This window comes from Rhinopithecus bieti, unplaced genomic scaffold, assembly GCF_001698545.2.
Source record: "Rhinopithecus bieti isolate Rb0 unplaced genomic scaffold, ASM169854v2 scaffold_2439, whole genome shotgun sequence".
NCBI lineage: Eukaryota > Metazoa > Chordata > Mammalia > Primates > Cercopithecidae > Rhinopithecus > Rhinopithecus bieti.
Window position 1 is genome coordinate 136,907 of NW_016804232.1, and position 11,663 is coordinate 148,569.

Genomic DNA, 11,663 nt, shown 5'->3' on the forward strand with positions numbered 1-11,663 from the left:
GGCATTTAGCTTTGGATAGCACAGGTCTAATCAATCTCACCCTTCACTATGTGAGTAGAAAACTATATTTGAAACATGAATGAGGTTACTTTAATACACACACACACACACACACACACACACACACCTCATTAAAATGAACTAAACAAGGTATCCAAATTTTAGAGCTTATCACATCTTTGAGGAAATGCAGGCCCTAATCACTGCTAATGCTATTTCCTTCCCATCTCATTCGAGAGGATATAGGATGACCAGTTTGATGGTAAATGAGCCCCAGAAAAATAGTTCTTCAATATGTTAAATTAGATGATAACACACTGCTCAATGAATTGGTAATCATACAAATTGGCAGAGCACCCCCTAAGACACGAATGAATTACACTTACTACTGCTATTTTAATTATAAAGCTTATGAATCCTGGGGAGTGAGGCCAGATGGTTCAAATGACTTCCACTATGGGTGAGGGGAGTAGGGAAGATTTCTCTTTCTTATTTCCTTTATGATTGAGAATTGCAGGTAAAGCCACATCCCATTATGCCCATGTCTTTGTGATTAGAATGGATCCATGTTTATGTACTTATTTTGAATCACTAAATGTGAACAGCAAACTAGAGAGCCTGGCATTCCCACCTTAAAAATATGATGGTTTCCAGTTGAGATTGCAGAGGCCTCATTTGGGTTCTGGGTTATAGAAAGCAGGCCCTGAGTTCTAACTGATACCCACCCACCTGGTTGGGACCCATTCTAACCGCTCTGCACTGCCCGCCTTGCCTCTATCTCCATGCAGCCTGCCTGGTCTCTTGCTTAGCATCTTCTTGTAGGACGACTAAGACAGGAGAGAACAGCTCCATGGAAAGCCACAATTTTCTGTACATGGATCTAATATATGTTTTCTGATTATCTAGATGATTCGCATTTCATTTCTTCATAGCCCCTTAAGAATCAAAGATCATAAAAGCTAGTACATGTCTCTGCATCATGCACACATCAGCAGTATTTTCTTTAAAAGGAAGGCAGGAAATGTGAAATGTCATGTTTATCAATCCTCAGGATCATGAAAGAATGCGTTAGTGTGCACAGATACTGCAGAGATCACAAGATGAGGTGTTCTGCTAGCAGCAAGAACATCACTTGAAAACGTGGGGTCAGGTGACGAGTAAAGGAGGTCATTTTGAGTGAAGAGGAAAGAAACCAGGCAGACCTAACAGTGCTGTGCTTTTTTTGTCATTCAGTCAAGACTTTTGTTCTTAGCAAGAGAGGAGAGGTATGATCAAAGCTGGATTGTAGGACAACTATAGTGTAGTGACTCAGTTATGGCCGCCAGGAGCCTAGAGGGTTTTATTACCTGGCCCTGAGGAAGAGCACAGGAACACACACAGCTTGCCCTCACTGCGGTGATATATGTCCTTCAGAACTAAGATTTTGAAGATTAAACCAAGGTCATTTTTGTTTAATTTTGAAGAATCTCTTAGTCATGAGGCCACACACAGTTTCATGATTTATGGATTATGTAATCATGAATTAACATGAAAGAGGTTTCTCTCCTGATTCAAACTTGTAGACAGAAATGCTATGAAATCTCACCCACTAATCATTCCAGCATCCACTGCAGAAACTTTGCTTCTGCCACAAAAGAAGCGAAGCATGGGCCAGGCATGGTGGCTCACGCCTGTAATCCCAGCACTTTGGGAGGCCAAGGCAGGTAGAGCACGAGGTCAGGAGATCAAGACCATCCTGGCAAACATGGTGAAAACCCATCTCTACTAAAAATACAAAAAATTAGCCAGGTGTGGTGGTGGACACCTGTAGTCCCAGCTACTCAGGAGGCTGAGGCAGGAGAATGACGTGAACCCAAGAGGCAAAGCTTCCAGTGAGCCAAGATCGCAGGGCTGCACTCCAGCCCGGGTGATAGAGTAAGACTCCGCCTCAAAAAAAAAAAAAAAAAAAAAAAAAAAAAAAAAAGCATGGAGAGTAAGGCAGAGAAAATCCCGTGAATTCTGCAGGCTGTCTATACACTGAAAGAGCTCTGAGAAGGAAGTATATTCAATCATATGTACATTCACTTTGTACTTTTCTTGGTCACCAAAGTGGAATCCTCAAACTTGCTGACAATACTTCTCAAAATATTGTTTTAGAGAACATTCCAATGAATATTAAGAAAAGTGTAGTTAACATAAATTTCTGTGCTCAAACAAATTTGGGAAACTCTAAGTTAAACAAACAAACAGTTTTTTTTAATTGCAGAACTTCTCAGTCTTTAGTATTCTCAGTCTTTAATATTCATAATGCACATCATGAATCTTCTAGAAGAGAGTTAATACAGGAGGCTTCCTGGAACATTCACCTAAGAGATTCATTTTTTTTTTTTTTTGTAAAGCATCTTTAAGGCTAGTGTCTAGACTATTAATTTCCTACTTTATTAACACTTTAGACATTTATTGTTCATATTTTACAACAGGAAGGCCTTTAGAAGTCCAATCACATTCTAGAATAAAGCATGGAATAGACATAATCCTTATTTATTGGGGTTCATATTGAGCTATTTATTCCCTAGTAGTTTAGTGTGATATACCAAGAAGGCTTCAAGACCAGGGAATCAAGCTAGGTCTCAGTTCCTAGGGTGAATGTTGCAATACTCTTCCACTAATTCATTTGAAGCATACTCTAGCAACTTTGGTTTTGCCTAAATTCAAATGTGGGGCTCCAAACATTCGCAAAGTACTCATATAAACGGTTTCTGTTTTGTCAAATTTTGAGTTAACTTCCTTCTATTAGCATAGAGAGCTGTAAACTAACTATATTCCAGAGGACCCACCCACAGGTCATTACAGCATCTACCACCAGTATCCTCTGACAGAGAATGTAATGACAGTAACTATCAGAAAGGAAGAAATGTGGAGAGGGAGAGAGTGGTGAGCAAAAAGGCTTGGGGAAGCAAGGCAACTCTCCATCAAACCATAATCACGATCACAGGAGGGGAGCTTCTCCAATGTGGAGGATGAACACAGCATCATCAAGTTCAGAACTATCAACACTGAAAACGGCTTCTGCTGGGCCATGCTCTCATGGTCATTGCAAACACACCTTAACTTACAAAGTATGAGGAAGGGAAGTAGAGAAAACAGCAAGAAGAGTAAACTCAAAGCCAAAAGAAAGAGCTTCATCCAGGGAAGCTATAAAATGTATCCTGTAAACCTGAACAGTTCTGAGTGTAAAGTGGACACTGGTAACAATTACTCTGGGAGAGGAAACAGGAATATATGGTTATGCCAGCTCTATGGGTAGAGAAAGCTGATGGCATGGGAGGCTTAGAATAACTGATATCAATAAGGTCCCCTTTCTACCCTCTTTCATATTAGGAAATATCTGTCAACCAAAAGTAAAAATAGATAGTAGTCATGAAAGGTATAAGGATCATTGTTTACCACACTGAATTATTGAGGTTTATGAAATATCTCCAAACATCCAAAAAGCACCTGATACCTGAGACATGGGTGAGTGGGTCACTCCAGCAGAACCTGCAGGTGTCACCTCGGGCTTGAAAGGATCGAAGTCCAGATCCAGCAAAGTCTCCTCTTTCTTCACCTCAGGGACTTCGTTCTGTTAAAACAAACAACAAAACAAAACAAAACATGTATTAGCTTGAATCTGATAAGACCATGATATAGCCCATGTATACTCTCTCTAATATTATTATTGGGTATCCCCAAAACACACTTTTATAAGCATGGTGGCTCACCAATATGCGCCCAGTCACTCAGCTAAACACAGTGAGAAGGAAATAACTAACTCTGGCCAAGTATAACCTAAGTTGCCCTGGAATGTATTCCAGGCTCTAGCTCTTGTCCTTTGTCTAGCTCCAAGTCCAGTCAACAAAGAGAATGTTCCAAGGATGTATCCTAATGTACCAAGATGCAAGGAGTCTCTTCTGTCAGCTCAGAGAACTCAGATCAAGAAATTACAGATAACCCAATTGATAAAATGGGTCAAGATCTGGACTTACTACAGCAATACTGCTGATGTTCTTCTGGGAAGCTAAAATTTTAAAAGGAAGGTGCCACTGTGACCACATCCCAACTGCCTCATTCCCTCATTGGCACCCTATCCCTTGATTTGGTAATCACTTGATCCAGTCTTCATCCATAGTATTGTTAGTTTCAATTGTGTATGTGTATGAGTGAGGGTGAATGGGAGGGAGAGAGGAGACAGCCATGCCTCCCAACATTTGCTGCAAAATGAGCTCCCATTAATAATATTTTTGAATTAGAAAGAAGGTAAGCCAAATAAGACACAGGACAAAAGTCCTGCTCTGATAATAAAAAAAATCTATAATACTAAACATTATCATTTGTTCATTTATTTCTGGTATCATAACACATGAAAACAATGTGGGCTTGAAATCGGCATAACCCAGGCTTAAGTTACACAGTAAAGGGCCAGGCTAAGACAAAGTCCCATAAAGTATAACACAGAAAAGGGAGTTGGGGTCAGTTTCCATACAATTTAAATTATATGTGTTTAGCATTCAATATAAAATTCTTTTTAAAAAAAAAACTCTGTTGCCTAGAAATTGAAATGTCAAACCAATGGGTAAAGTATTACATAAAAACAGATTTTTGGAGACAGATCTTTGAAGAACAGGAGTTATTTTAATTAATATTCATCACAGACACTAAAAACTGAGAAATGTATGAAAAGTGAGGGCCAGACAAGTGGCTCACGCCTGTAATCCCAGCACTTTGGGAGGCCAAGGTGGGCGGATCAGGAGGTCAAGAGATCAAGACCATCCTGGCTAACATGGTGAAACCCTGTCTCTAGTAAAAATGCAAAAAAAAAAAAAAAAAAAAAAAAAAAAAAAAAAAAGAAAAGAAAAAAAAAAAAGAAAAATTAGTTGGGCATGGTGGTGCATGCCTATAGTCCCAGCTACTTGGGAGGCTAAGGCAGGAGAATCACTTGAACCTGGGAGGCGAATGTTGCAGTGAGCTGAGATCTTGCCACTGCATTCTAGCATGGGTGATGGACCGAGGCTCCATTCCCTCCCAAAAATAAAAAATAAAGAAAGAAAGAACAGTGAAGTGGTATAACCTAAATACTTTCCTTAGCATATCCGTACTCATTGCAGAAGAAAGCTGCTAATACATCATGCTATTAGCCTTATGTTTTCTATTTTGCAGCATAGTAACTCCCCATATATACTTTTAAAAAAATTTCACAAGGATAATGCCCTTCTGAGAGCTCTACTTTCTTTACTAATTACAATCACAAAACTATCAACCGATTTCCTATTCAAAATCTGCATAAGCTTTGTTTTTCCCCAACTTTTATGTTGGTACAAATTATATTTTTAAAATTTAGTAAATGTATTCTACTTGGAATATGATAGGCACTGTTCGAAGAACTTTACACATATGGACATTACCTCAAGTTAACAACACACTTTGGTGCAGTCTAATGTTGACAACACTTTATTGCCTTTAAAGCATTTATCTTGCCATGTTCTCCAAACTGCATTGTACTTGCCTTTTCAAATATAATCCTTACAAAAAATTGAGGGAGAGATGGCAGCAATTCCCCATTTGGGAGAATCAATAGAATTGGCTGAATGGTGATCTGTTGTCATGGCCCCCAGCTGCCATGCAGCAGAGGTAAGACTACAGTTGGTACCTCTGACTCCAAGGCCTGCCAGGCTGCCGATGATGCCCCAGACCCAAGTTTTTCAATTAGGAACCCCAGGAATCCGCAGAGGAATTCTCAAAGTTCTGCAAGTTCTCCATAAAATTTTAGGTCATGTGAATATATTCATTATTTCCCTTTAAGCCGAATGAATCCCCTTAAGGAAGCTCAAATGGGAATTTAGAGATGAAGGATGAAATGAGGCATCAGACTATAATGGGCTATGCTCAGACTTTGATTGAGATCAATCTGTGTTTATACCCCAATTTTACCACTTGCTAGCTGTCTCTCCCTGGCCAATTAATTGAGTTTTTTTGAGCCTCGGTTTCTTCGTGAATAAAATGGGATTAATAAGACCTAATAGGATTACCATGAGTAATAAAGATGATAAATGCGTATGTACATAATAGCTAGGAAATACTCAAAATGGAAATGGAAGCTAATGTTATTGATTACCATTAGCAACAATGCGTACATGTGATTATGGTTTGGCTCTGTGTCCCCACCCAAATATCATCTCAAATTGTAATCCCCATGTGTGAAGAGAGGGACCTGGTGGGAGGTGACTGGATCATGGGGGTAGTTTCCCCGATGTTGTTCTCACAATAGTGAGTGAGTTCTTGTGAGAGTTGATGGTTTTAAAGTGTGGCACTTCCCCCCTTGCTGTCTCTCTCCTGCCACCATTTAACCTTCTGCCTTTCACCTGCTTCCCTTTCACCTTCTGCTATGATTGAAAGTTTCTGGAGGCCTCTCCAGTCATGCAGAACTGTGAGTTAATTAAACCTTTTTCTTTATAAATGACCCCGTCTCAGGTAATTCTTTCTAGCAGTGTGAAAATGGACTAATACAACATGTGAATACATAAAATTACTGTCATCAAATATCCATAATGCCAATTTGACTGCCTTCAAAATATGTAGCTGGTTTTTTCAGACTCAGCTTCTACTTAGCTTTGCCCTCTTAATCTTGAGAATTATCCCTTAAGGTACTCATGTCAAAGAATATTCTGGTAAAGCTACAAAAATAGCAAAAGGATTTTGCCTGCTTACGTAGTATTCTTTCTTAAAAGGGCAGGAATGCACTCACAACTCTGTCACTACATGTTGAAACACAGTAAAGTATAATTTTCCTTAACAAGACAAATGAATCCTGTACACCTTCATCACAATTAGAGTACATATGGTATGGTCTCAACATTCTTAGCTTTTTGGGAACTTGATCATGAGTACTGCTTTACCATCAGAAATCTACAAGGAGTGACTTGGAATGTGCTCCTAAGAAAGGAGACCAGCTGTGGAAACCACAGTGGGGAAAAATCTTCCAATAGGAAAATATTGCCAATTGTAATAATCTGTGCTATGTTTCATGAGTTGTCTTCTACTTGGGACATCTAAGTTTATTAGCAAGGTACTGGACCTCTTCCAGTGCAGATGTGCAATTTGAGCATAATCTGTATGCCTAGCCTTGCCACGGCTTCTTGACAGATGGATTTTACTTCCCCAACCCTTATGTGGGGTTGACCATACGTCATGCTTTAGCTAATGGATATTAGTTAATGTAATGCAAACAAAGGTTGGAAATGTGCTTTCATAGTTGGTTGGTTGGTTTGCATTCCTGCCATTCACCATGAAAAGTACAGCCTTGCGTAGCTGCTAGTCCGAAAAGAATGAGACACATGCAGCACATGTGGGCCAATCATAACGTAATTTTCTAATCAGTGTTAAAGACAAATTCATAAAAAGAACCAGAGAAAGGAAGACATTTCACTGACAGAGGAACAACATGAGGGTAGCAGTAGATTTCTCACCAGAAATAATGAAGCTAAAAGACAGTGAGGAAAGTACTAAGAAAAAGAAACTGTCAACTTAGAATTCTATGCCTCTTGATAATACTTTTTAAAATAAAAATTCAATGAAGATTTTCAGACAAACAAAATCAGGAAGAACACATCACCCTTATATACACACTACAACTGATGTGAAAGATATCTTTCAGGCAAGGGAAAACGATAACAGAAATATGCGTCTACATAAAGGAGGAGAACCAGAAATACTAACTGCCTAGGTAACTATATGTGAGTTTTTATTATTTAAATCTTTTAAAAGATAATTGGCTGCTTATACAAAATCATAACAAAGTAATGTGAAGTTTATGATGTAGATAAAATAAAACCCATGAAAAAAATTGCACAAAACAGAAGTGGGGAAATGAGAGTATATTATTATTAGATTTTTATATTGTACCTTAAATGACTTTATATAATTGAAAGTTAGACTGTGATAAATTAAAATGTATACTAAAACCCTAAAGTAACCACTAAAATGACAAAACAATGTTATAGCTAATAAGCAAATAAAGAAAATTAAAGATAATAATAAAAATGTTCAATTAATACAAAAGAAAGCAGAACAAGAAGGTTAAATGAGCAGGGAGAAAATGGAAAACAAGTGATCAATGTGCTAGAGTTAAACTTCATCATATGAATAATAACCTTAAATGAAAATGGTCTAAATCATGCAATGAAAAGGCATAGATTATCTAATTATACAGAAAAGCAAGGCCCAACTAGATACTGTATGGAAGAAACTAATTTGAAATATGTAGACACAAATAGGTTCAAAGTAAAAGGATATAAAGGATACACCATGCCAATCTAACAAAAAAAAAAAGCTGTAATAATTACATTAACAATAAAAAAGTAGATTTCAAATCAAAGAATATTATCATGGATAAAGAGGATCATTGCCTAAACATTTATGCACTCAATTACACAGCTTCAACATAAAGCAAAAACCAAGAGAACTGTAAAAAAAAAAAAAAAAATTAAAAAGCACACACACTTTTATAGGAAAGACTTCAATGTTCCTCTTTCAATAATTGAAAGAACAAATGGAGAGAAAATGAGCAATGGTATAAAAGATTTAGATAACACTATGACTAAATTTGACCTAATTTATACTTATAACATTCTGTCCAACAACAGCAGAATATAAATTCTTTTCAAGTGTACATGGAAATGTAACATGATAAGCAGTATTCTAAGACATTAAATAGGTCTCAACTAATTCTTTTTTAAAGGCCCTATCTGTGATTTTATTTCTAAAAACAAACAAACAAATGAACAAAAAAACAAAATGGAACCTCTTTCTTGCACAGACACCAGAGACAATGCTAAAAAGTTCCTAGTACAACTTTACTATAAAGACATACATGGGGGTTCCAAGATGGCCGAATAGAGACAGCTCCAGTCTACAGGTCCCAGCATGAGGACCGCAGAAGATGGGTGATTTCTGCATTTTCAACTGAGGTACCAGGTTCATCTCACTGGTGCTTGTGGGACACTGGGTGCAGGACAGTGGGTGCAGCCAACCGAGCGTGAGCTGAAGCACGGAGAGGCATCGCCTCACCTGGGAAGCGCAAGGGGTCAGGGATTTCCCTTTCCTAGCCAAGGGAAGCTGTGACAGATGGCACCTGGAAAATCAGGTCACTCCCAACCTAATACTGTGCTTTTCCAAATGGCACAGCAGGAGATTATATCCTGCGCCTGGCTCAGAGGGTCCCATGCCCATGCAGCCTCGTTCATTGCTAGGACAGCAGTCTGAGATCAAACTGCAAGGTGGCAATGAGCCTAGGGGAGGGGCGCCCACCACTGCTGAGGCTTGAGTAGGTAAACAAAGTGGTCGGGTAGCTGGAACTGGGTGGAACCCAATGCAGCTCAAGGAGGCCTGCCTGCCTCTGTAGACTCCACCTCTGGGGGCAGGGCATAGCCGAACAAAAGGCAGCAGAAACCTCTGCAGACTTAAATGTCCCTGTCTGACAGCTTTGAAGAGAGTAGTGATTCTCCCAGCACGGAGTTTGAGATCTGAGAACAGACAGACTGCCTCCTCAAGTGGGTCCCTGACCCCTGAGTAGCCTAACTGGGAGGCACCCCACAGTAGAGGCAGACTGACACCTCACATGGCTGGGTACCCCTCCGAGACGAAGCTTCCAGAGGAATGATCAGGCAGCAACATTTGCTGTTCAGCATTATTTGCTGTTCTGAGGCCTCCACTGCTGATACCCAGGCAAACGGTCTGGAGTGGACCTCAGGCAAACTCCAACAGACCTGCAGCTGAGGGTCCTGACTGTTAGAAGGAAAACTAACAAACAGAAAGGACATCCACACCAAAACCCCATCTGTGCATCACCATTACCAAAGACCAAAGGTAGATAAAATCACAAAGAGGGGGAAAAAACAGAACAGAAAAGCTGAAAATTCTAAAAATCAGAGCACCTCTCCCCCTCTAAAGGAACAAAGCTCCTCACCAGCAACGGAACAAAGCTGGATGGAGAATGACTTTGACAAGTTGAGAGAAGAAGTCGTCAGATGTTCAAACTTCTCCGAGCTAAAGGAGGAAGTTGGAACCCATCATAAAGAAGCTAAAAACCTTGAAAAAAGATTAAACGAATGGCTAACTCAAATAACCAGTGTAGAGAAGTCCTTAAATGACCTGATGGAGCTGGTCATTTGGAAAACACTCTGCAGGATATTATCCAGAGAACATCCCCAACGTAGCAAGGCAGGCAAACATTCAAATTCAGGAAACACAGAGAACACCACAAACATACTCCTTGAGAAGAGCAACTCCAAGACACATAATTGTCAGATTCACCAAAGTTGAAATGAAGGAAAAAATGTTAAGGGCAGCCAGAGAGAAATGTCGGGTTACCCACAAAGAGAAGCCCATCAGACTAATAGCAGATCTCTTGGCATAAACTCTACAAGCCAGAAGAGAGTGGGGGACAATATTCAACATTCTTAAAGAAAAGAATTTTCAACCCAGAATTTCATATCCAGCCAAACTAAGCTTCATAAGTGAAGGAGAAATAAAATCCTGTATAGACAAGCAAATGCTGAGAGATTTTGTCACCACTAGGTTGCCCTACAAGAGCTCCTGAAGGAAGCACTAAACATGGAAAGGAACAACCGGTACCAGCCACTGCAAAAACATGCCAAATTGTAATGACTATCAATGCCAGGAAGAAACTGCATCAACTAATGAGGAAAATGACCAGCTAACATCATAATGACGGATCAAATTCACACATAACAATATTAACCTTAAATATAAATGGGCTGAATGCTCCAATTAAAAGACAGACTGGCAAATTGGATAAAGACTCAAGACCCATCAGTGTGCTGTATTCAGGAGACCCATCTCACATGCAGAGACACATATAGGCTCAAAATAAAGGGATGAAGGAAGATCTGCCAAGCAAATGGAAAACGAAAAAACGGTAGGGGTTGCAATCCAAGTCTCTGATAAAACAGACTTTAAACCAACAAAGATCAAAAGACACAAAGAAGGCCATTACATAATGGTAAAGGGATCAATTCAACAAGAAGAGCTAACTATCCTAAATATATATGCACCCAATACAGGAGCACCCAGATTCATAAAGCGAGTCCTTAGAGACCTACAAAGAGACTTAGACCCCCACACAATAATAATGGGAGACTATAACACCCCACTGTCAACATTAGACAGATCAATGAGACAGAAAGTTAACAAGGATATCTAGGAATTGAACTCAGTTCTGCACCAAACGGACCTAATAGACATCTACAGAACTCTCCACCCCAAATCAACAGATTATACGTTCTTCTCAGCACCACATCGCACTTATTCCAAAACTGACCAAATAGTTGTAAGTAAAAAGCTCCTCAGCAAATGTAAAAGAACAGAAATTATAACAAACTGTCTCTCAGACCACAGCGCAATCAAAGTAGAACTCAGGATTAAGAAACTCACTCAAAACCACTCAACTACATGGAAACTGAACAACGTGCTCCTGAATGACTACTGGGTACGTAACGAAATGAAGGCAGAAATAAAGATGTTCTTTGAAACCAATGAGAACAAAGACACGACATACCAGAATCTCTAGGACACATTTAAAGCAATGTGTAGAGGGAAATTCATAGCACTAAATGCCCACAAGAGAAAGC

General features: G+C 39.3%; 1 protein-coding gene across 3 annotated transcripts in view; it reads right to left on the reverse strand.

Moving 5' to 3' along the window:
• AMPH (amphiphysin) overlaps positions 1 to 11,663 on the reverse strand; it is a 256,655-nt gene that overhangs the window by 52,752 nt on the left and 192,240 nt on the right. For all 3 annotated transcript variants that reach the window (XM_017867370.1, XM_017867369.1, XM_017867368.1), the window contains exon 12: positions 3,485 to 3,601. In XM_017867370.1, the coding sequence (XP_017722859.1) occupies positions 3,485 to 3,601 (117 nt within the window). The remainder of the gene's footprint in view (positions 1 to 3,484; positions 3,602 to 11,663) is intronic.